General features: G+C 29.1%; 3 protein-coding genes across 3 annotated transcripts in view; 2 read left to right on the top strand and 1 right to left on the bottom strand.

The window, feature by feature from the left end:
* The window catches only part of LOC106688759 (protein-associating with the carboxyl-terminal domain of ezrin), a 12,421-nt gene extending 10,156 nt beyond the window's left edge, over positions 1-2,265 (top strand). The window contains exons 10-11 of the mRNA XM_014433375.2: positions 459-583; positions 1,748-2,265. Of these exons, the coding sequence (XP_014288861.1) occupies positions 459-583; positions 1,748-2,128 (506 nt within the window). The 3' untranslated portion in view covers positions 2,129-2,265. The remainder of the gene's footprint in view (positions 1-458; positions 584-1,747) is intronic.
* A 1,526-nt stretch (positions 2,266-3,791) lies between these two features.
* On the bottom strand, positions 3,792-7,720 carry IleRS (Isoleucyl-tRNA synthetase). The gene has a single exon (XM_014433374.3). The coding sequence runs from the start codon at positions 7,602-7,604 to the stop codon at positions 3,861-3,863; it is 3,744 nt and encodes a 1,247-aa protein (XP_014288860.1). The 5' UTR covers positions 7,605-7,720; the 3' UTR covers positions 3,792-3,860.
* Positions 7,721-12,211: 4,491 nt separating this feature from the next.
* On the top strand, positions 12,212-22,060 carry Sply (Sphingosine-1-phosphate lyase). Its single transcript, XM_014433381.2, has 10 exons — positions 12,212-12,509; positions 12,581-12,796; positions 14,345-14,553; positions 14,624-14,860; positions 15,874-16,083; positions 16,155-16,290; positions 17,900-18,002; positions 19,443-19,589; positions 20,703-20,823; positions 21,817-22,060. Exons 1-10 carry the CDS (start codon positions 12,350-12,352, stop codon positions 21,949-21,951), a joined length of 1,674 nt encoding a protein of 557 aa, XP_014288867.1. The 5' UTR covers positions 12,212-12,349; the 3' UTR covers positions 21,952-22,060.
* Positions 22,061-24,989: the final 2,929 nt, after the last annotated feature.

Genomic DNA, 24,989 nt, shown 5'->3' with positions numbered 1-24,989 from the left:
GCAATTGTTTTTATACAAAGAATAAAATAAAATATAAGTTTATACAAATGTTTTATATATTAGTACAAATACAATTTATTCAAGCACCAAAATCCCACTCAAGTTGCCCTAAAAGCCTATTAAAGTTTATTAGAAACCTTGAAACGAATTAAGATGACTCATTTTTTGAATTCAGGCTGTTTTCATTATGTAGCTATATATTTTTTTCACGTTAGTAATTTTTAATTTTCATAATTAATAATACTGAAGCAATCAGAAAAACCTAACAAGAAGATTGAAAAATCTATTTAATTTTTATATAAAAAATAATATTGGAATAGAAACCATAATTTGAGATAGTTTATATTATAAGTATAAATTCAACCAAATATAGTTTGTTTTTTGTGTCAAGATATTAAGAAAGTGCATCTTTGTCTATAAGGTCATGTAACAACTATTTATTAATGTTAAAATTTCAGAAGAAAAAGAAATATTCCTTACTGAAAGGCCCTCGCCTGACGGAGGAGAGGCACAATCCGAGTTTGTTGCATCAGAAGATGAAGTAGAGCAATGGGATGCTTGGGATTCCTTAACACCTCATCAGGTGATAGTAGGATTTTACTAATTATTAAGAAATAGCACTTATAGAACTTTAATCTCATTAATTGACTACAGAACATGGCAGTTACTCAGGTTCTGTTGCTTGTCAGTTTAAATCAATTACTGAAAATGTTTTTTCATTCAACTCATTTTAAAGTGCTCACATACAGAGGTTAGAATCAACAATATGGACTCTGATGGAAGAAGTTAGTGATGTGCTCCTAGCCCCCTTGGGCTCAAGGCAAACCAATCTTTATAAACTCTCAAGGGGGTACCATACAGGGATAGGGACTCTCCTAATCAAAAATGGTGTTAAGAGGTAGGGATTAGGATACACCACTTGAAGACAACTTTAAATTGATTTGATAGGGATGAATAGAACTTATTTCCAATAATTGCTATGTTTATAATGAAACTCTATTAGCTATTCTCGAGAAATTTGTGCTTGTTTGTTTGTTCTATTCAGACTGATTTCAATGTGAATATTAAGGATTCAAAATATATATTTACTGTTCCAAAAAGTAAGTAGTGAATATAAAATTAAATTAACTTAAATTTTCAAATAATGATTTCTATCTACAGTTAATAAATAATTAAAATCTTTTAAGGGAAACATTAGAATATAAAGTTTGATACAAATAATAAATTGTTTCTGATATAATGGAGAAAGTTGTTTTTAAAAAAAAACTAAAACAGTAAACATTATTTTTTAGAATATTTCATGTTTACAACAGGAAATTAACTAAGAATTAATAGTAATTCAAAAAATCTACTTCAACTACAAAATGTAAGGATGCTTTCAACTTTTTTTTAATCCCCCTGCCTAGCCATTTCTGGCATATGGAGTATGGCAGCGACTCTAATATGACCTACTGGATTGAACACCACCTTCTGGCATCACTGGCCTGGAAGCATAACCCTCCATTATACTCCTTCCTCCAAGAATTGTTTGAAGAAGTTATAAAGGTTATAGGCAATCATGAATCACCTTATAACAACCATTTACTAGACTGTTAGTTCTATAACTATTTTTAAAAATAACTCTAATCAGTTTTATTTACATGTGTTTAAAATTCAACTGAGTTATACAATTAACCTTTTTATTTTGTAATTACTAAAGAATCTAATTGCCACTCACTTTTCAATAATGTGTTTTGTTTTAAACCAGGTTTCCTCAAATGAACTCGTAGAAGGTTCAGACAATGGTATTGGCACTACTGTTGAACAACTGGTTGAAGAAAAACCACTTCCACTTATCAAAGTCAATTCTGAACCACTCACTCCGAAAGCTGTGGTTCCTCCTCCAGATGATTTGGAGGTTTATGAAGTAAAGGCTCAAATTGTAAGAAAGACATCTATTGATGATGTCGATTTCTTCCGTGATATGGAACCAGTGATATCCAAAACTAGTATTTTAGAAATAGCTCCCAAAAATAATGAAAATTCTAGTACTAATGAAGAGAAAAGTAAATTTGACATTAATAGCTCAGAAACTGAACCTGAGGGATGGGGAGAAGAATTGGAATGGGCTGATGTTAGTGAGAGTTAAAATATAAAACGTATATTATATATAAAAATAATTAACCGTAACTGAATATGAAGATGGTCGGGGATGCAGTCAAAAAATAACAAATCGTAATAGTGGAAAACTATTTTTTGTTAACTAAAAAAAAATTAGTTTGAAAACCTAAAAAAGTAGTTGAAAACTATTTTTTGTTTTTTTTTACTGCACCCTGATTATCTCCCTCATATGAAACGTATAGTCCACCACTGTGCATTTAATTTAGCAGGTATTTCCTATGTTGTTTTATTTTTATCGTGTACCTTTTAGTTGTAAACAAATTGTGTATTAATATTTCTATTTAACTAATTATAAATATCATTTCCAATTTTTGTTTCTATATTAGTTTTGTAAATAAAAATGAATAAATGCATCACATATAAAAGTTTAGTTTTTATTTCGAATCCTTTTAAACTACAATTAGCTACATACTAATAGAGATTTGCTGGTTGGATTATGAGCTGTCTTTAAGATACTAGAATGGTAGACTTTATATTATAGCTTGAGATAAGTTTTTAATTATTAAAAGTTTAAAATAATGGTGTGATAAGGGCCATTGAAGAGTATTCGTATTTTGATTTTAGAAATAATTTTGGTTCCTAAACAGAGATATTATATAGAATGTTTTAAAGAAAATACCCAAATTAAATAATTTGTTTTTATTTCTTATTCTGTTGATTTCAACACTTTGAGACATAAATAAATACTAAACAATATTTTGAAAAAGTAAGTAACATCTGCCTACAAAATTAATCATATTTGATTGTAACTAATCAAATACCAATATTCCAGGATAAAATTAATGAATGGATTTCATTTAATTACATTATTCAGTCTAAGTATGCTCCTTATATAATTTTTCTGATGAAAAGCTTTTGAATTTACTGTTTCTGAAGGTTTCCATAATCAAAGGAAATGAATTAATTGAGGGAATTTCTATCACATAATCAATTTTAAACATTTGTCTTTTTAGAAAACAGTCAGTTCAGTAGTAGGATGGATAAGTTGGAAGGCATGGTCAATCTAGAAATTTATAATAATGTGACAACTCCTATTTTAATCTAATTGCTAATTAATAATTTGTAATAAGATAGCATTCTATCACAAATTAATACATCCACTTCTTATAACAATTTTCTTGACAAATTTAAGTTCTACATAAAAAAATTGATCTGTTTATTTCAAAACTTAAAAATTTTAACCAGTCAGGTAAGTATTAGAAATTAACATTGTGAATAAAATGTAACTTATCTACATGTCCCAATATATTTAGTGACTTTTGATATAATACTCATGATTCATTCATATTTCATCCATACCACTACAAAACACTATTTCATGCAATACCAGAAGACAACTTTGTCGAGTACATTAGTAGGTAGATCACACGGCCTTATATTTCCAAAAGGCAGGTCTACAGTTTATGCAGCCATACATATTTTAATCTAAAAAGTTTGTTTCCAAAAGTAAAAGCTCATTAGATATATTTAAATTCTTGTTAATAATGGTGAATAGCAGGACATTAAAAATAATAATTGTACAATTCAAAAGTTATAATTACAACATAAATAAATTTACAATTTTTTTTACATGTATAACATAAATAAAAGATTCCTTAATTAACTATAAATAAGTTTTAAAATTTTTAATGAATAAATTAAAATTATTTCATTGTTAAAAAAAAATAGATTGATATTTCCTTTGACAAAAATACAAGCCTTTAATACTCAAATTCAATATCTTTAAGAGATATCTTCTTATGACCATTAAATGAAAATATATTGGATGCCCTCAAAATTTTCTCTTCTTGTGATAAGGGAAATGCAGTACCCAATGGATTTTCTAGTAAGAGAGCACCTCTTTTATCCTTTAATTTCAGATCGACGAATTGTGAAATAGGTAAGCTATCTATATTTTTATATTCCACTTTAATACCTTTAGGGTTTGCAAATATCAATGTTTTAGTAATAGCTCTCAGCTTTTCTTCAGTCAAAATCTCTCCATTTTTATCAAACAGTTCTAACTCCTTTCCATAAATCCCGAATAATTTTTTCACCTCATCTAATAAGTCTTTTAAAGATAAAATATTATGCCCTACAGGATTTTCTAACAAGACAGTTCCTATGTTACCACTCACACCGCAACCCGGTCCTGAACCTAAGAGATGTACAACTACAAATCTACAATGAGGAACCTTGCTCATATTTTTCGAACATTCTTCTGTTTTTGATTTAACAATAGCAAACCTAATTTGTGCTTCCTTACTGGCACCTTTTAGCTGTTGTTTCTCTTCTATTAATGGAGTAAAGTCAGTAGGAATTTGTAAATTAAATGGTGCTTTAATAGCATTCTGAATATATTCTTGATATTTTTCTGCTACTGTGCTCACATCGCAATTATCAGGAGTAATTTTGGAATATACTGATATTTCATCAGTAGGAACTAAACCAGCCTTTTTCCGCAATTTTTGAATTCTATTTATGATTTCACGTGCTAAGCCCTCAGCTTGCATTTCTTCATCAGGCGTTACGTCCAATAAAACCACTACATTATTATTACCATTGGGCTCATATTTTTCTGAAAGTTCTGAAGCCCTTTCTCCAGCAAATTTCAACAATATCCTCAAGTCTCCTGTAGTTAATTCTTCCCCATCAACCTTGATACTACCTGTTTTAGAAAATTGTTGAATGTCACTCTCAGTCAATTCCTTAATAGTTTGCATCATGCTTTTAAATTTATCTTTCAAACGAGGGCCAAGGGTCTTAAAATCAGCTTCTGCTTTGAGCGAAACACCAAACGAACTTCTATCACATGATAAAGTTATTTTTCGTACATTTAATTCTTCCATTATATAATTTTCCAAAACACTAATCTCTTTAATTTCATCTTCACTATTAACTATAATGACTGCTTCTTTTAATGGATATTTAATTGGTATAGTTTTTCTATCGCGTATCACTCTACCCAAATCGATGACATCTTGCATTAATGCAACTGCTTTTTCGATTTTTTCATCGATTAAATTTTCCCTGGCTTGAGGGAAAGGAATGAAATGTATACTCTTCTCATTTTTATCAGTTAAAAGTTTTAAATTTTGATAAATGAACTCTGTAAGAAATGGAGTGTAAGGTGCCATTAAACGTATCATCACAAATAAAACGCTGCCTAGTGTGCATAATGCATTTTTACAATCATCAACTGTAGTTTCTCCCTTCAACCTACGTCGGTTCATTCGAACGTACCAATTGGTTAAGTTTTCAATGAACTTGACTAACTGAGGAACAACAGTATAAAGCCTATAAGCAGCCATTTCTTTTTTAACAAAGTTACACAATGACTGGGTAAAAGATAAAATCCAACGGTCCATTAGATTGCTAGGTATAATTTTCTCATCATCAAAACAAACTGTAATATTTTTCTCTAATTTTGCAAGTTGTACATTTTGGATCAAAAAACGGTAAGCATTATACCAAGGAAGAAGAGCGTCTTTCAATATGTCTTTCACGCCTTCTTCTCTAAAACGAAGTTTATCACCCCTAACAACAGGTGAGTTAATTAGGTATAGTCTCAGAGCATCTGCACCAAATTTATTAACAATATTCATCGGGTCGGGGAAGTTCTTTTTGCTTTTTGACATCTTTTGGCCATCTGAAGCTAGCACAAGCCCATTGACAATCAAATTTTTAAATGGTGGCTTGTTGAACAATGCTGTAGAAACCACAAGTAAAGTATAGAACCAACCGCGAGTCTGATCAATACCTTCTGCAATGAAATCAGCAGGGAAGCGTTGATTGAAATCCTTTGAATTTTCAAAGGGATAATGTATTTGAGCATAAGGCATACTCCCAGACTCAAACCAACAATCGAAAACCTCAGCAATTCTTTTAAGAGGCGGGAATCCTTTTCTCTTTGAAGGAATAGTTAAATGGTCAATGCTTTCCCTATGCAGATCAGTGATTTTACTATTAGTCAATTGTTCTAACTCAGCAATAGATGATACACACACCACTTCCTTCATGTCTTCTGAAACCCAGAGTGGTATTGGTGTCCCCCAGTATCTATTTCGACTTACAGCCCAGTCACGTGCCTCTTTTAACCAATTTGCAAATCTTTTTTCCTTTACAAACTCTGGAACCCAGTAGGTACAGCTGTTAGCTTGCAATAGTTCTTCGCTCATTTGTTCAACTCTAATAAACCAAGAAGATACAGCTTTATATATCAAAGGTGTATCTGACCTCCAACAATATGGATAACTATGGGAAACAGTAGCAACTGAAAACATTTTGTTTTCATTTTTCAGGTGATTAATGATATCTTTATCAGCATCTTTGACATGTTTACCAGCAAAATGTTTGATTTCTGAAGTAAATCTACCATCAGCATCAACTGGGCAAATCGGTTCTTGATCCCTAGTAACCAAACCAAACTTTAAGCAAACTCTAAAGTCGTCTTCTCCAAAATATGGTGCTTGGTGCACAATGCCAGTACCTGAATCAGCTGTTACATATGAATCACTAAGAATTCTAAAACATTTTTCTTCTAAATGTTTGAAATATGGAAACAAAGGGTAATACTTCTCACCCTCCAATTTTGAGCCTGGAAATTTGTCGACTAATTCAAACTGTTCTCCTTTAAAAGAATATGTACTATCATCAATCTTTTTAAAATAGTCACCAGCTCTAGCTTCTGATATAATGTAACACGTTTTTGAAGATAAATCTTGTAATTTTACATATTGTATATCTACATTGACACAAAGAGCCAAATTACTTGGTAATGTCCAAGGTGTAGTAGTCCATGCCAGCAAATATGTTTGAGCATAGCCTTTCATTTGGAATTTCGGTATTATTGCTGGATCGACAACGTCTTTATAATTCTGACCACATTCAAAGTTAGATAGCGGAGTGGTACATGCAGTTGAATAAGGCATTATTTTAACACCCTTATAAACCAATCCTTTTTTCCAGAGCTCAGAAAATACCCACCAAACACTTTCCATAAAAGTAGGATAGAGAGTTTTATAGTCGTTTTTAAAATCTATCCACCTACCTATTCTTGTAACAATTTCTTCCCATTCTTTAGAATACCTCATAACAATTTTGCGACACTCTTCATTGTATTTTGCAATACCTAATTTATCAACATCTTCTTTCCCCTTAATGCCCAACTTCTTATCAATTTCAAATTCAACTGGTAAGCCATGGCAATCCCAACCAAATCTCCTTTCAACATGATAACCATTCTGATATGCATATCTTGTCACTATATCTTTGATGGTTCCAGCAAGAATATGACCATAATGCGGTAGACCTGTAGCAAATGGAGGCCCATCATAAAAAGTATATCTTGGTTTACCTTTTGACAATTTATTGCATTGTTGAAAAGCATCAATTTCCTCCCAAAACTTGATTATCTTCTCTTCCTCAGCAGGAAAGTTGATTGTTTCACTTACAGTGCTTACCATCTTAAATCCTAAAGAAAATATCAAATAATCAAAATAGTAACAACATACAACGGTTTATCAGCATATGCTCTATACTCGTATAACCTTCCAGTTTTCGTTAGCCATGCCAATAAGATGCTTATTCAATACAACGAACTAAACTTTTTCATATAGAAAAGAGACAAAACTTTTAAAAAATAAGCCTAACCAATAATTACCGAAGTATAAAGCTTATCCATGAAGAAGCACTAAGGCGTGGATTAAAAAATCATAAATAAAAACTTTGATTCTGAACATGAGGGTTAACATCTATTCCGTAAGCCGAGCATCCAATATGACCCACTTTACTCTACTCCGCTGTACCTCAACCGTTATCTGTTACATACATATTTACATTTTAAAAAAGGCCGGACTAGTGCGGTCAAATTATATTAAATGGTGCATTAACGGACACTCACAAAAGAGTTGACTGTGTATATATAATAAAAGTCACCTTTACCATTTTATTTTTATTTGTGTATTTGATTAGAATTATTATTATTTATTGATATATTGATTAGAATTATTTCGTCAAACAATCATTTAATTGATAATCCTTATTTCTCAAATTATTATTTCTTGAAATAACCCTCTGATCTATTTAATAAATACATTATTAGGTGAAATTAAAACGTTTGATAAATTGCTGTGTACGATTCATTTTCGGGATCCCAAGGGACGCCTCTGTTTCCCGTTTTTATGCAGAGTTAAAGTAGCTTTATCCTTCCTACCGTCGCAAGTATTTCCTGGCATTCTTCACCTTCCAAGTCATCCATTCCCGCCGTCCTTCATACATCTCCGAGCTCTTTCAATTTAAATCCTCTATTCGCTCCATTTATACACAAGGGCCCACCGAACCGCTGCCATCGATAGTTCGTTCATTATCCGATCCTCATCCTTATGAAACTCCATCTCTTCCAACATCCGTCGCTCCAATACTCTCCCTACCTTTAATTCCCGCCTGTTCAATCATTTCTTATCCATCCAGACTCCATAAAATTGTTAATCAATATAATTGTAAATATGTATATAAACTATTATATCATTCTTAATTATTTTTACATCGTTTCCTTTTTTATTATTTTTTTTTTATTGTTCAACTGATTAATGTGAGAAAGTAACTACTTTAAATAGTTGTTCACTGGGTATCATGCTATTAGATTTGAGGTGGTCGTACATCTTCGTTGCCAAGATAGAGGTAAGAATTTTATAGATGCCATTCAGGCAAGTTATTGGTCGGAAATCTTCGGATCGTAAATTCGGCCCATCCTTCTTTGGGAGCAAATAAGTATTATTATTTAAGTCTTATTATAAGTTCCTAGGTCTAGTTGAGTATAAATTGACACAGGTTTCTTAAATGCCCCTCAACTAACAGGAACCTGAATTTTCTGCAATGAAAACTCGTTTATTATGTTTGATTCTTTCCTTTATCATTTTCAATTTATTTAATTAATTATCACTAAGTTCTTCAAATTTTAATTTAATTGTGTACAATTGATATTTGTGATATCTTAATAGTTATGCAACAATTCATTTGGGACACGATATTTACTATAATAATAACTAAAAATATCAACATTCAATAACATTATCAGACAATTTCAATATTCAATTACAACTAAACATGTCAGTCTCTGATAATATTCATTAATCTCTAGTAATTAAAAATATCAATATTCAATCACATCGAAATTTCAGAAAGATACTACTATTAAAAAAAAAGAAAACGTATTACTGGACCTTCATCTTCCTTTCTCGCATTCTATTCTACAATCAGATGCAAGCAGCTCTTATTTTTAAAGCATTCTTAGGAAAATCCAAGTTATGAGCTAGAGAAAGGAAAAAACATCACAAAGACGTTTTGAGGGTTGCTGATGAATTAAACTGTATTATAACATACCTTTTTAGGTTTATAATAGAAGTTCAGAAATAATTGTGTTAATTCCATATAAAAGGAAACTTCAATGTTTCATCAAAACAGGGATTTACAATCCTCAATAGTTATTTTGATGAATTAGGAATAATAAATTGTGTTGAATTTCATCAACTATTACCTGCCGTACTCAGACGGAGGAGGTAGGTTAATGAGCAGCATTAAAATGGTCCAGTATCATTTTATCAAATTTCATCCATCACGAATGAGTTAATTTATTTTCTGACACTATTTTTCGAAAACGATGCGTCCGATATGATCCAAAGCTAGGAATTAGTGTGAAAATATACAGTATGAATTTATCAAATCCCAGGCTCAACGTGTTTTCCTGGACTCACCTTTATTTAAAACAGTTTACTTGGCCCAAAGTTTAAGAAAGTTGAAGATAAGTTCGTTCATTCAATTTTGTTTAGTGGCGTAAAACTATGTTGATCACCAATGCCATAGCGATAAGTTAAAGATAAGTGTTGATACTGGGTCTATTCTAACAACAATTTCTGACTATCCGGATCATGCGTGGTACGAGGTTTCGCCTCCGAAATCCTGTATCGCGCATGCCCTGTACAGTACTGAAAAGTCAGAAGTGTTATCCTGGATTTCCTAGGTTTTATTCTGAAACAAATAACTTTCTTATTATATACATAGTTGTACCCAATAGAAAAACCAAATAAACTGACCTAAGATGTATTTTTACTTATTTTTCTTTAATCTATTTATACAGTAGAGCGACGATTATCCGGACTAATGTCGTCGAGTATATTTCGGATAATCGAAATTTACCTAAAAAAGGAAAATGCCTGACAATCAACACGTACGTAAAAAAACAAAAAAAATTATTGTGTAGTACACATGTACATAGTTAAAAAAGTAAACGTTTATAAAAATATATCTGTTATATCTTTTAATGGAAGGACTACTCGTTGTTTTTTTTTTTTTTTTGGTGACTTGTATGCAGAAATATCCTCAATGTACACTTCACAACGAATAGTTTAAAACTGACAGATTTAACTTTGTTTGAGTGAAATAACTCAGTGTAATATCCGTTGGACAAATAGAATAAAGCCATGTAACAGTTTCTAGTAACAAAATGTTGAATGTATTTTTTATCAAACCGATTTCATTCAACTAGCATGTATCATTCTGTTAAAATCGTACTTAGGAAACAAGACTGGAGTTCTATTATAATAGTTCAAGGAATTCTAATTTTAGAGAAAATGCTGTTATTTAAAATAAATTTGTTTTCTAGGAATGGCAGTGTCAACACTCCTTACATCTCTTCCGTGAATCCAATTTGGATAATTGACGTTCGGATAATCAACGGTCTGTTGTATACAGTATAAATGGATAATCCATTCCCCTTGTGGATGGGAGTTCGTTTTATTTTTAAGTAAATAACGTTTATCTCCAAATATCTTCACTTAATGATTGACAAGTACAAAGAGTGCAAACCTCTTCTCTTGAGTATTTTTTGTTTTCTCAATTTATTCAAAGTTATTTTATTTTGAATAGTTAAATAATGAAATTTTTATTCTACAAAAGCGCCAGAATAGAATTTATTACCTATATTGAATATAAAATCATAGTATTAGTAATGATCTGAAATAAAAAAAAAAAATAATTAATACATATAAAATTATGATATGGTTGATATGATGAGGTACGTTGAATGAAACTGAAAATTAAAATTGTTGAAAAAAAAAATTAATCTCTCAAGAGTAGACCGTTAGACCAAAAATAATACAAGGCAAACCTTCCTGGCCAACTCACTCCACTAAATCCCAATTTGGTAACAGTCTTTTTGAAACATTTATTTAAAATGGAGAGAAGTGATTTAAGTTAGTTAAATCAAGCAGCATTGAAAAAGGGGCTAAAATTGGAAAACGGCGTGTATATAAAGATGTATGTATACATATAAGAGAGAAGACAATTTTAATATTACTTATTCTCAAATACTTAATTAAATCTTCTTATAATGCTTACACTACACATACATTTTCTTTTAATAATTCTTATGTATCTATAATATCTGTTATTTTCTAGTTATTTTGTATTTTCTTTTAAATGTGAAGAAGATGGTCAAGGTTGCAACTATTTTTGTTCTTTTTTGACCGCAACCCTGACCATCTTCTACATATTTAAAATTATAGGGTCAATAATGTGTATATATATATTACTGTATTTTCTTTTATTCATTATGGTTATTATGTTGTTTTTCGTTCTTAGCCCTGATGAAGGGCTGAAATTCTAGCAAAATCGTTGGTATTAATAAAATAAAGGTTTACTTCTTTGTGCCCTTCATTGAGCGCAAACAAATCATATCTTCTTCATTCTTATATTATAATTAATATTAATATATTTTAAGTTTATTAACATTTATATTGAAAATAATTGTAGTGCATATGACTACCGATTCGCTCCAACATAGATTTTTTTTATTCATAAGAGATTGATTAGGTGCAATTAATTATCCGATAATGACCTTGAGTATTGACCTTGGAAGAAAGATTACTACCGATAAGTACTCAAGCATGAAATAGTGATATCGATAACTAAAGTACTTGGCTACAGAAACAACATCGATATTTTACTTACATCGATTGATAACTAATCTACCAACCCCCACCACTAACATAAAGAACTTTCAGTTGTTGTTTTGAAATGATAAGATGAGTATATCAGGAATCCCTCACCTGTTATCAGTTTCCTGAGTGTTTGTTTTAAATTACATAATTTTTGATATTGATTTTTTTCTAATTTATTTTAATAATACTACTCAGCGTTTATTAACTTATCTATGGTTACTGAAATGTCGACTTTATATTATGGACCAACTGTCCTTAAACAATTTATAAATACTCAGTTTCAGAACAAAGAACCATGGCAAATTGTTTCTATTACAATGACAACAGTCTTAACTTTTGTCTGGCTCTGGGATTTTCTTAATCAAGATGAAAGTCAGTTATTTTATCTTTTAATTAATGTTTTGACGATATTAATTTGTATTATATATAATATTAAATTACAGGTTTAATGTCAAGAACTAAAAAATTTGTATTTAGAGTTTGTCGTAAAATTCCATACATTTCCAATCAAATTGATAAAGAGTTGGGAAAAGTAGCTGATAAATTTGACAAGGATGCTGAGGATAGATTTAAATCGCTACCTTTTTTTACCCAACTTCCTCTTGATGGATTGAAAGAAGAAGAAATAATTAATCTCACTAAAGAGTATCTTGATAATGGTAATTTATTTTATATAAACGTTTATTAGAGAGCATATATTTCAGTTAATCGTAGAAATTTATTTTAACAAATGCTGAATATTTTGCTTTTTAAATGAACATTCTTTATCTAATCTAAGTCAGTCGACATAACAATGTCTCTGCAAGGTTCTCAGGATAATTTTTTCTATGAATTTTTTTACATAATTCTTACTGTTGTTTCTTACTTTCCTATAATTTTATGTATATAAATGTATGTGTGTGTGTGCTTGTATTTTTTTTTCTTATTGAATAATGTATACATTGTATAAGCTGGTTTATTAGAAATATTACATAAATTATTATACAAAATTTAATTCTACTGATAATCATTTTTAAATATATTTACAGTTTTCAAACTTAAATTTTATTCTTGTATCTTGATGATAAATATAATCTAAATTACTGAAAGTTTGTTATTCTTATGATAATGTTGACCATGAAATTTGCATGATCATATAATTAATTAGCTTTAATGTTTAAATGTTAAATTCAATGATGAAATGTTTTATAGGCCGTGGGTGGGGCTGGATAGGCTGCTATTGCTTGACATCTTAAAAGAATGAGTTACTGTCACTTTTCTTTTTTAATTTTTAAATGAAATGCAGTTATGCTTTAAAAATTCTTTGTTATTATTATTTAAAATTAGACTTATGTTGTAATATTTATATTGTCAAGACTATGATTTAAGAACTAAATGGAAGAACATGGTATGTAACGAAAATATGAATTTGAGAATAATCGAATTTAATGATTTTTGTTATACCTATGTTAAACTGTAAAACTCTTTTTTTAACTTCTGGAATTTAAGCTTTAGAAAAATTAAACAAGTTGCTTTGTAGCAAAAAATGTTTCAAATATTGTTTATTCCAAAAAAATATCACTTTTATTTTTTTCTGAAATGTCACTTAACGTGTTCTTTCACTTAGCTTTTCAATTATGTAAGAAAAAATCAACAATTGTTTCTTGACAAAGGTCAATGCAAAATCTCATAATTCTGATATTATGTAATAAATTCTCAAGTTATTTTTATTTTACAACAGTTTCTGAATTTCAAACAAGTGAAACTTCAGGTAACCTGCACGTGAAATGACTGAATTGGTATTAGTTTTTCAAATTTTGTTATTCAGTTTTCTTTCTTGTTTCAGTGAAAGAAAGAACAAGGTGTTGTTAATCGAAGCCTCGAGTTTAAAATGAGTTTGTCAGTAGGGAACTAGACCTCGTTTAGTATTTTCCACACCAGTATTTTCCCACACAGCCTTAAACTTAAAATCTCTCATACTGGAACAAACATTGTTATCTCCTTTTTATTATTAAAAGTCTCTTAGCTCATTGTGGAGGGTTGGGTAGATATTTTTTAAAATTTAAATTCTGATTAGTAAATGACCAAAAGATATTAATTTATTTTTTAAAGGATAAGATAGATGGCTTTATGAAAAATAAAAGTGTGTTATGAAGGCACATTAATTTATTGACTTAATGACATCCAAATTTTTATGAAATTTATTGAGTCTATTCTTGACTTTATAGCTCAATATGATTGGAAAGAGGGGTTCGTTTCTGGAGCAGTATATTATAATCCGCAAGAACTACTAAGTCTCTTAGGAAAAGTTTATGCTACCACTTCTTATACAAATCCTCTGCATCCAGAAGTGTTCCCTGGTATATGTAAAATGGAAGCTGAAGTTGTCAGAATATCAGCCAATTTATTCCATGGCAGCCCCGAGTCTTGTGGAACTGTAAGTAAAATATTGCTATAAGTTAGTATATTCTTATATTAGATTGTAATTAATCATTTTCCTATCTCAGATGACAACTGGAGGAACTGAATCAATCCTTATGGCTTGTAAAGCATTCAGAGATTATGGAAGGAATGTAAAGGGTATTAAAAAACCACGAATGGTTATACCACGTACAGCTCATCCAGCATTTGAAAAAGCAGCGAATTATTTAGGTATATCAATCCGCTATGTATCTACAGATCCTATAACAACTGGTGTTTCCATAACTGAGATGGAGAAGGCTATTAACTGGAACACTGTTATGGTACAAAATTTTGCTTTAGAAATAGAAGCTAAGATTTAAAAAAAGAAATAATAGTTATTAAACAAAATTAATTATAGTTTGTTTACAAAATTTATAGATTTATTGTTCTGTTAATTAGATGATGTATATCACAACTTTAATTCCCAAGTCTACTAACTGCATTTTTATTTATAATAAAGTTTTAAGTGAATTTTGAAGTTAGATGCATTCGTTGTCTGTTAGTAGTTGTAAGAACCAAAACAGTGCTTTTCCTTAGGAGTTAAAATAAATAATAAATGTCTAAAGATTCATTCAGAACTGTATTTGAGATAAAATCTATAGTAAAAAGGGTTTGGTATCAAGATTTTAATGTTATTCAAATGTTTTTAAGTGAAAAAAAAAATCATTTTTATAAATTTGATTGGAAATTTGCATTGGTTTGGTTAAGTATATACAATAATATTTATATAAAAAAATGGTTGAAAAATTAATAAAATCCAAATGATTAGTTGTAATTTTACAACTAAGTTCCAAAGGGAACTTTATTTGTTAAGACTTTATTATATTTATTTTCAGGAATCCATTTACTTAGAAATTTGAATATGTAAGTGGACAGAAAGAGCGAAGTGCTTTTTAAAAGGCAAACATTGTTTGAAAACAGTATCAATAAAAAAAAAGCTTTTGAACAAAAATAAAAAATAGGACTTATATTCATTTGTCAATGTATAAAAATTATTTTCTATTTAAAATGACACAAATTTATAATAAAACCTTTATGATGGCCAGACAAGTCCAGAACGTTGTTTGGGTGATATAATGAAGTGGGTAAAGGATGTAAATGGATTCCTGAAAAGAAATATAATTAAGTTTTAATAAAATTCAATATTTAAAAAAATTTTATAGTCTCTGAATTACAGTAATCTCAATTTTTATAGATGGATAATTGATCTGTTTACTCCACGATTTTTTTTATTAGGCAATAAATAAAGTCTTTGTCAGCATAAAAATTTTACTTACATCTGTGTTTATAACAGTTAGTAGGATCGGTGCCGAACTACCCTTATGGGACTATGGATGATATAAAGAGCATAGCCTCCCTTGGTGTGAAATATGACATTCCTGTACACGTTGATTGCTGCTTGGGCGGTTTCCTGTTAGCTTTTATGCCTGAAGCTGGATATGAACTTCCTCCTTTTGATTTTCGAGTTCCTGGAGTAACAAGTATATCGGCTGATACACACAAGGTAACTACCCCACACTAAAATTGATATATTTTCCAGTATTGTTATTTACAATTTGTTGTTCGTTATTTCAGTACGCTTACTGTCCCAAGGGATCATCAGTTATACTATATTCTCATCCCAAGTATCGACATGAGCAATATTGTATTACAACAGACTGGCCTGGTGGTATTTATGGATCTCCTACTGTGGGGGGCTCAAGAGCTGGTGGTAAGATTTATTTATAAGGTATAATTACTACTTAAGGTTGAAAATATTCATTAATAAAGTATAGTATTACTTTTTCCTCCTTCATAGATTTAATTAAAAATATTTCTGGTTATTAAAAATATTTTTTCTCAAAATATATGTACATTAGCTGCATATTTCTACAATGTATCATAAAAATAATTATAAAATACTTCAAAAGTTTTCACCCATGAACCCCAAACAGTCGATAGATACTTTTTTGTTCTTTGTCACCTGAATAGCTTAATACTGTCAAACTATATGTTTTTATAATCTGATTACACATATTATGCTATCTTATTTTCTTTCTGCACAATTTAATAATAAATATAATATTCTTTATTTATTCTAGGACATGCCCCTTGGGAATTACATAACAGGCATTAAAAAGGCTTTAGAGCCTTACAGTATAATACAAAGGTTAAAATAAAATAAAAAAATGGAATTGTATGACTTAATAAAAATAATGAATTGAAAAAAGTGTAAAAAAATAATAGATGAAAAGGAAACCGTTAAAATAAAACTATCAATTATATCAAAAATGCTAAGAAAACTCCTCATTTCTTTTAAAATGAAATAAAAAAGAGAAAAATAAAACAACACAAAAATGGACTAAAAATAATTAGCTAGGAACAATTAATGTTTATATACATATTTACAATTTTAAATGAAAATTAGAAACATCCAATGTAATAGAAATGAAAAAAACTAGATAAAGGTAACAAAAAGACAAATCCAAACTATAAATAATAAGGTGTCCTCTAATTTTAATAAAATAAAAAATGAAGTAATGATGATTATGCATAAATATACATATATTTACATATTCTAAATAAATCTTTAAACTACCCACTTGTATTTAAGCTAAATTTTATACTTATGAAAATCTGTCTTTCTATCTATTTACAAACTTCAATTGAATTATTTAATCGTTATTATTTGGAAATCGGGTGGAAAAGAAGTGATTAAGTATACGCGATTTGAAGGTTGGAAGGGTTTTGATGTAACGAACCAAGGAAGGTGTGGAATTCCATGGGAATGTATTAGGAAAAATCTGTCATTAAATATTTCTCTGAGGGCCATGAATGAGTGATGCTCTGCGGGTGAAAATTTGAATTGAAGGAGATAAGAGATAGATGGTGGGATTGGATAACTTGCTACAGGAAAGATGTTAGGAAATACTAACTGTTTGTAAAATCGAGTGACAGAAGCGACCCTCAGAATCCCGAAGATGAAACCTGTTCTATAGACTTATACTACAAATTTTAAAGGGACCCAATGTAAGAGTCCTGTTAAATCCCATTTAGTAACCATCCCATCTATAGAGGTTCTTTAATATTAGGCTAAAGTGTCTTTTTAAAAAGTTGGAATTGAATCTGTTAAATATATATATAAAACATGAAAAAAACACAAGAATAACATAACAAACTAATTTTATTTCTTTATTTCTTTATAGATTTTTCAATAACCAATATTTAAAATGTTATGCTGAGGTAAATAGTTTAGTTCCATTAAAAATTCATGTTATTATTACTCATTGTGTTCTATATTATTATCCATATAAATTTAATTTATATTTAATGAATTTCAGGTGTTATTGCTACATGTTGGGCAACATTAATGCATTTAGGAAAAAATGAGTATATCAAAAATACAAAAAGTGTAGTCGAAACTGCCAAATATATCGAAGAAGAGTAAATATTCTTTTTTTTTTTAAATATATTTATTATTGGTTATTTTCAGGATTGGGCTAACATTAGTTGCTATGTAGTATGGCATGATATGGAATTTATTTATGAATAGTTCGTTAATAAATAAACTTTGTATCCAAGATAATTTTAGCTATAGTTTTATTGCAACTAAGTTTTCTCTAACTCTGGTTGTATGGATTTTGACCAATTAAAACTGACCATAAAAAAAAGAACATCTATTCTAGTTTTTTGCTATTATATAAAAGTTTTAATAAGTAGGCCTAACCTGCTCAGTTTCTTTTGGTTACCACTTCATTCCTCCACATTCACCTTTAAATGTTCTTTGCTTATGAAGGTTTTTTTATTTTAGTAGAATAGAAATAATGTCAGGGATTTTGAACAATTTTAATTATTAAATTTTAATTTATGAAAAATATGTTCTATAGTAGTTATAAAAAAATATTCATTTCATCTCTTCACTTTTTTATTATCTTAACACTCCAGCGTTTCAGCCGTTATCCATTGATTGGATAATGTTTCATAATTTAAGAAGTTTTAAAGAAAATTAACTAATGATAAATGATTTGACTAAGGCAAAATGGCCAGCAATTATGTTAATTACCAATATTTTGACTGTGATAGTGTAATAAGGTAGGTAATTAAATTTTTCAAGATGTTTTTCTAAAATTAATTTATAATGAATAGATTTTATTTTAAATTTTTTTATTGATAGATCCTTGAAAATGGCCGGAATAACCGAAGCATTGGAATGTTAAAATAATAAAGTGTTAAGATCAAATGCATTTTTTTTTATAGCTACTAAACAAATCTGTCTCAAACCAAAATTTGCATTATATTGCAAATATGTTCTATGTTTCGGCTTTCATGCCATCTTCAGGAAACCTGAAAATTCAAAAATATATTATCATATGACATTACTTTGATATATCAATTGTGAATAATTAAATGTAAATGATTTTTAATTAAGGATGTCATATAAGCATCATTTTTTTAATTTTTGTAAGTCAAAACATAGAACATACTGTATATAAATTAAAATTAGTGAAATAATCTTGCCTATAAATGTAATAAATAAATTTCTTTTTGGTTAATGATTGTTTATATTTTATTAATATGGTGTAAGGGATTCTTAATTATTTGAAATTATCCACTACTACGACTATCAATTGGCACAATGACTCAGTTATTAAGACTTGCTTCAATAGATACCAACACCTAATTCTATCTGATGCTGGTTTTTTTTCTCATTATCATTATCTAGTGTGTTCCTGAGGGATTTTTGACAATACACTTTACAGTGTAAAAAAAAAAAAAATCTTTGAGGCACTTAAAATGTTAACCGCTTTACCATAAATCCTAATAAAATAATGAATAATAATATTTATAAACATATAACAATATTTTTGTACTTTCTATTTTCAGGCTAAGAAAAGTTAATGGTATATTTATTTTTGGAAAACCTGTTACATCTGTCATAGCTATAGGATCGAATGATTTCCATGTGTTCCGCCTTATTGAAAAACTAAATGGAAATGGATGGTGTGTGAATCCTTTGCAGTTTCCTCCAGGGTATGTTAAATTATTTTTTTAATCATCTAAATAAATTATTTTCAGGATTGATCTTGTTAATTGTATAATACAATAAACAATATTAGTAATGTCTTATAATATCAACCCATTTGTTGATTTATCAATATCATACTGAAAGATTTTCGATTTTTTACACCAGGTATATGAATAAATGTCACCTTTTGATTCCTAATCTTAAAAAAATTATCATAATCTATTGAACAAAGATAGTGATTATTCTATACATAATCATAATTTACAATACATAAGAATAATTAACCATCATAACAATTTTTAAGATTAGAAGATGTTAACTAGAGACCGAATTTTTATGCAGTTGTATCTTTTGTTCCGTAGCTTCGAATTCCACCAAACCTCGACAGAAAAAAACAAACAATTTAATAAACAACGAAGATTCTTGGAATAGTATTAAATAGTAGTTATCTATTTTTTTTTGTTCTTAGCCCTGCTGAAGGCTAGAAATTCTGGCCAAAACGTTAGCACTTATAAATAATTGTTTACTTATTTGTGTTTTATTCTGACCACACCCCCAACCATCTTCTCCTCACATATATTATCCACGGTCAACTATCTTCTCAATATTAAATAGTAGCTTCGAGAAATTATGATCAATATGAATACACCCATACATTTTAAATAAAACTTTTTAAAGATATTTTAGGTGTAATTAAAACGTGAATTTTACTTGGAAGAATATGCATATTTTGGATAAATATTGTATACATTATTGTATGTTTTTCGGGTTTTTCTGCTCAAAAATCTGTTCTCTAATATAATTATTTAAGTGATCATATAATATATAAGAACACAAATAATAAATAATGGCCAATTATGCCTATTAATAAAATGATTTTTGTTCAAATAATATTTTAATTTTGACTAAATATCTTAATTAATAACAACCTGAGAATGGCAAATCAATTGACAAATTAAACCAATATCACAGTGTAACAGAGTTTAAATATAATTCCTGAAGAAAATTTATTAATGTTATTATTTTTGTTTATGTATGATCCATGTTTGGATTTATATACTTTGTATATGTTTATGATGAGTTTAGTTCGAATTTATGAATAATCAATTAATTTTTAGTTTACATATTTGTGTAACTCATGTGCATACTCAAGATGGAGTTGCTGAACGTTTTGTTGATGATGTCAAAGAGGCGGTTACTGAGATTCTAAAAGATCCTAAAATGGAAGTCCAAGGAAAGGTAATATAAATAAATATTCTAGTAATTGTTTTTTTCTTTTAAATATTTTTTGTTGATATTTATTTATTAGAATTAAGTGATGATTATGTTTTAGTGAAATTGAGATTGTTCTATTTAGATACTGAGATTATATCGATATTGATTATAAATGTTTTGGTAAAATAACAAAAATTAAAAATAACGATTGTGTAAAACTCTAAAATTTGTATTTCAATACATTTTTGCTTCCTCACTACCGATTTCAGGGAAGTTTTGTATTCTTGCAGAAAATAATGTCCTTAGAATCAAAAATTTTCACTTTTATTTTAATTTTTAAACATCAAGCAACAAATTTGGTTCTGTGTCTGTCTATGGTCAGATTTATGTGAAATAGATTTATCAGATTCCATCCATTACTCACGCTTATGTATGAGTAAATGTATTTTCCTTGGCAAACTTGTATTTCGAAAATGGCTGGTCCAGGTCAGCTCAATGTTGGAGATTAGTTTAGACAAGGTTTTATATTAATTTTATTAAATTTTATCAATTACTTTCCCTTATCCTTGCAAAAAAACAATTCCCTCTATACAACTCATTTTCAATTACCGCTAGTCCTGTAGATTTTATTCTCAAAAAGACAACCTTGATATATAGATTAATATGTACCCAATTATATACTGTATAATTATACTGAAAAGTATAATTTTCTGAAAAAGTAATTTTAGACAGAATAATAAGAGAATAAAAAAAAAAAAAGACAGGAATATTGAGGAAGCTGTATTGACCCATGCGTATGACAAATGTTTTTACTTTAACTGACAATATTTCTATTATATGTATGAATGATTGATTGCATTTTTCAAAATATGAAGATGTTTGGGGTGCGATCAAAGAGAAAAAAAAATAGTTAACAAAGTTTCTAATCATGTAAATTTTTAATATAATAAATTCTCTCTTTATGTACTCTTAAGCATGTTTTTTTTTTATCTTAAAACTTGTTTTTTTTTTTTACAGATGGCAATGTATGGTATGTCCCAGGGCATTCCTGACAGATCTATTGTTGGTGATTTCACCCGTTTCTTTTTAGATGCAATGTATTATACTCCAAAATCTGATGCAACAACGACTTTGAATGGTATTAAAAAATAATGAACTTTTACACGTATTTGTCGACATTAACTGATGGATTTCACAGTTTTTTAAAGGAAATTTCAGTCTCTTTTAACATCTTTTACACCACTATTTATTTCACCTGAAAGTCTCTAATTCATCCACACAAAAATTATTTATTTTACAGCACAAACAGTTCCAAAGATTACATTTGTTTTTATTTATTTATTTATTTTTATAATATACAACTATTTTAATTCTGATTAGTTTGTAAGACAGTTGTGCGAAAATATTATCATAATGTAAAATACATGTTTTTGAAGATCCACGCATAATTAAAATACATCACCTGTACTAAGAACATATAAAAATATTTATTCATTTTAAAATTTTTACCACCAGAAAAACTGGTGTTGGTTTCAGGAAACAAATATTTAAAAAATTGGTATAAAATAAAATTAATCTTGTTCTTTACTTAATTATGTTTCCATTACGAGAATGTATTTATCTAAGAATAAATGTTTTTTTTTAGTGATTTCTTTTAATAAATCCCAATTACATCAATAATCTAACACTTCTTATCCTATTCATTTTATTTCACTTACTTGAGAAAATAAGGTATAACATGTAATATTAAAAATATCTTGAAGATAATGAGGAGAAATTGTATTCTCCAAGCTAGGTCCACATAGCTTCTTCACTAAGGTTCTTTTGAACTCTGATCTCTATTAAAGAACAGAAATATCAGATAAATTTCTAAACTATACTTTTATTCAATTAATGAAATCCAAAAAATGATTGAATCTGTAGCAACACTGCTGATCAATGCTCAAGCTGCCCCTAGAACTATTGCAGGCTGACATAATGTGACCTAGCAGCTAAGATGTAAACTACGATCATCAAACGTCATATATTGCTGCATGTATTATTTCTTGTAAATATTTTAATTTTAAACATGCAATAACCATGTAATATATTGTCATACTCCTAAATGTATTATTTGAATCAATAATGATTACAATATAATCGTCTGATCCACTAAAAGCTAATGTCTTAGATGTAGTATCTCTCGATGGCCTTTATAAGCCTCTAGGAATCACTAGTGCAATCGTAGCAATCGACTTTAGTCTGCTTCATGGATCCTCCTTAGTGGCAGTTAGTAAAAATATACATCGGTGGATCAGAATATTGTAAGAAATTAAACTTGTATTATTATTCTACTCTGCCTTCTTTGGATCTCTTCATTTGCCTTTGGCTATCACAGTGTAACTTAGGACAAACACTCCTCGGCCGTGTCTGTCCTTTTGCAAGAATCTGATGATCTATTGAACCTTTGAGAAAAATAATCCCTTAGAAATTTATGGCAATTTATTGCTTTGTCACTTTGTTTTTGACTACCGTCAAAACAGCCCTGACGAAGCCCTGCAACGTGGGGTGAAACGTTGGCTCAATAAAATAGTATAGTTATCTACTATTTAAGTTTTTTTTTACCGCACCCGGACCATATTCCATTCATCATAATTGATAATATTTCAGGGCACTGATCCTCAGCCTAAGAACTAATAATTCAACTGTTTATGTTACATTAATCAGCATTAGTATTACTAAATTATGTTGTACCATGCATTTATCAAATTTCAAAAACACCCTCCTCTTATATTCAATTTCACTTCTATTTTTTTGGGAAATCACCCAATTGGAACCCCATAAAATTTGCAGAAAGCATTAAAAACTCCATTGCATCAATAGTCAACATACCAATACTCCTCTCCCCTGTGAAATCTTAAGTTTGCATCAAGTATTGTACATGCTGATTATAATTTATTTTCAATTAATTCTCGGATCAAGAAAAAAATTGAATGTTCAAACTAACACATTCATAGGCAGTCAGAAACTGTGGAAGACTACAGAAAGTGCATCAAAATGGAATTAATTAGAATAAATCTACTAATAACCGAACACTTATCCAAAGAAGAGGAATTCAATTAGTCGACATGTAAGAAAAAGAACTGTAGCAAGTCATTATCAAAATTTTAGAACAAACAGTAGGAATCTGTACCATCTCCTCATTTCATAATGTGTATTTTATTATGTAAATGAATTTTTAAAATCTTATAAATATCATTTTTATACAGAGCACATTATGTTAATAATTTTTAAATGATTACAATAATCTAATGATTTGTCGTTGATCCACAATAAGCATTTTATCCTTTATTATATTTTTTACCTGTCAAGCATTTGGTCATCATGGTGTAAGTTTCCTAGTAGCTTTTTTATTAGTCTGTAATGAATAACCTGCCATTAAAAGAAATTCAATCAATGCCTTAGAATGCAAACAAAAATTATTTAATAAAAATTAGAAATCAAAGTTGTGAAAAGCTCCAAGATTTGAATACATTTTTGCTTCCTCACTACAGAAGGTAGGGAAGCTTTGTATTCTGGCAGGAATTTAATAAAAACTATTTCTCAGAATCAAAAATTTTCATCCATGTTTTACTTTTTATACATTAAGGATTACATTTTATCCATAGTCAAATTTGTGATCTGGCTTAATCGATCGAATCGTTGATTCGCCTTAGATGAAAATTTCAAAGATTGTGTGAATTGGTCCCATATCAATGTTATCAGATTCTGCCTACTATTTTCGCTGACGCATGCGTAAACGTATTTTTTAAAGTACACCTTTATTTTGAAAGTAGCTCATCCGATCTGGGCCAAATCTAGAGATAAGTGGGGATTTTTGTAGGTATAGTCTCAAAAAGTTAAGCAAATTCCATCCTTAACTTTCGTTTATGCATGCACAAATATACTTTGTTTAGTGTATACTAAGCCATTAACAACAAATTCGTGCTTTAATAAAGAAATTCATGTGAAATTCAATAATCGTAATGTAAAATGAAACAAAAGGCAGTCGGTGATTAACTCATTCTCTTCTTTGTCCACGGTGTCATAACTTTTCCTGACAGCTCTATTATACCACTTCCTCCAAGGTTGACAACAAGGTGCACTGGTTCCCACATTTTATAACGAATTGCCCTTACAAATCAAAGTTTATTGTTACTTTTCTGAACTAT

Source organism: Halyomorpha halys, unplaced genomic scaffold, assembly GCF_000696795.3.
Source record: "Halyomorpha halys isolate HHAL.00 unplaced genomic scaffold, Hhal_1.1 Scaffold1196.1, whole genome shotgun sequence".
Lineage (NCBI taxonomy): Eukaryota > Metazoa > Arthropoda > Insecta > Hemiptera > Pentatomidae > Halyomorpha > Halyomorpha halys.
The sequence above is the reverse complement of the archived record's forward strand: the minus strand, read 5'-3'. Positions and strand labels throughout refer to the sequence as shown.

Bases quoted from the DNA above. Each gene is read 5' to 3' on its own strand.
- IleRS (XM_014433374.3), bottom strand. From the start codon at position 7,604: ATGGTAAGCACTGTAAGTGAAACAATCAACTTTCCTGCTGAGGAAGAG.
- Sply (XM_014433381.2), top strand. From the start codon at position 12,350: ATGGTTACTGAAATGTCGACTTTATATTATGGACCAACTGTCCTTAAA. The intron at 18,003-19,442 runs GTAAATATTCTT...TTCTATTTTCAG, and splicing joins GCCAAATATATCGAAGAAGA to GCTAAGAAAAGTTAATGGTA. The intron at 20,824-21,816 runs GTAATATAAATA...TTTTTTTTACAG, and splicing joins AAATGGAAGTCCAAGGAAAG to ATGGCAATGTATGGTATGTC.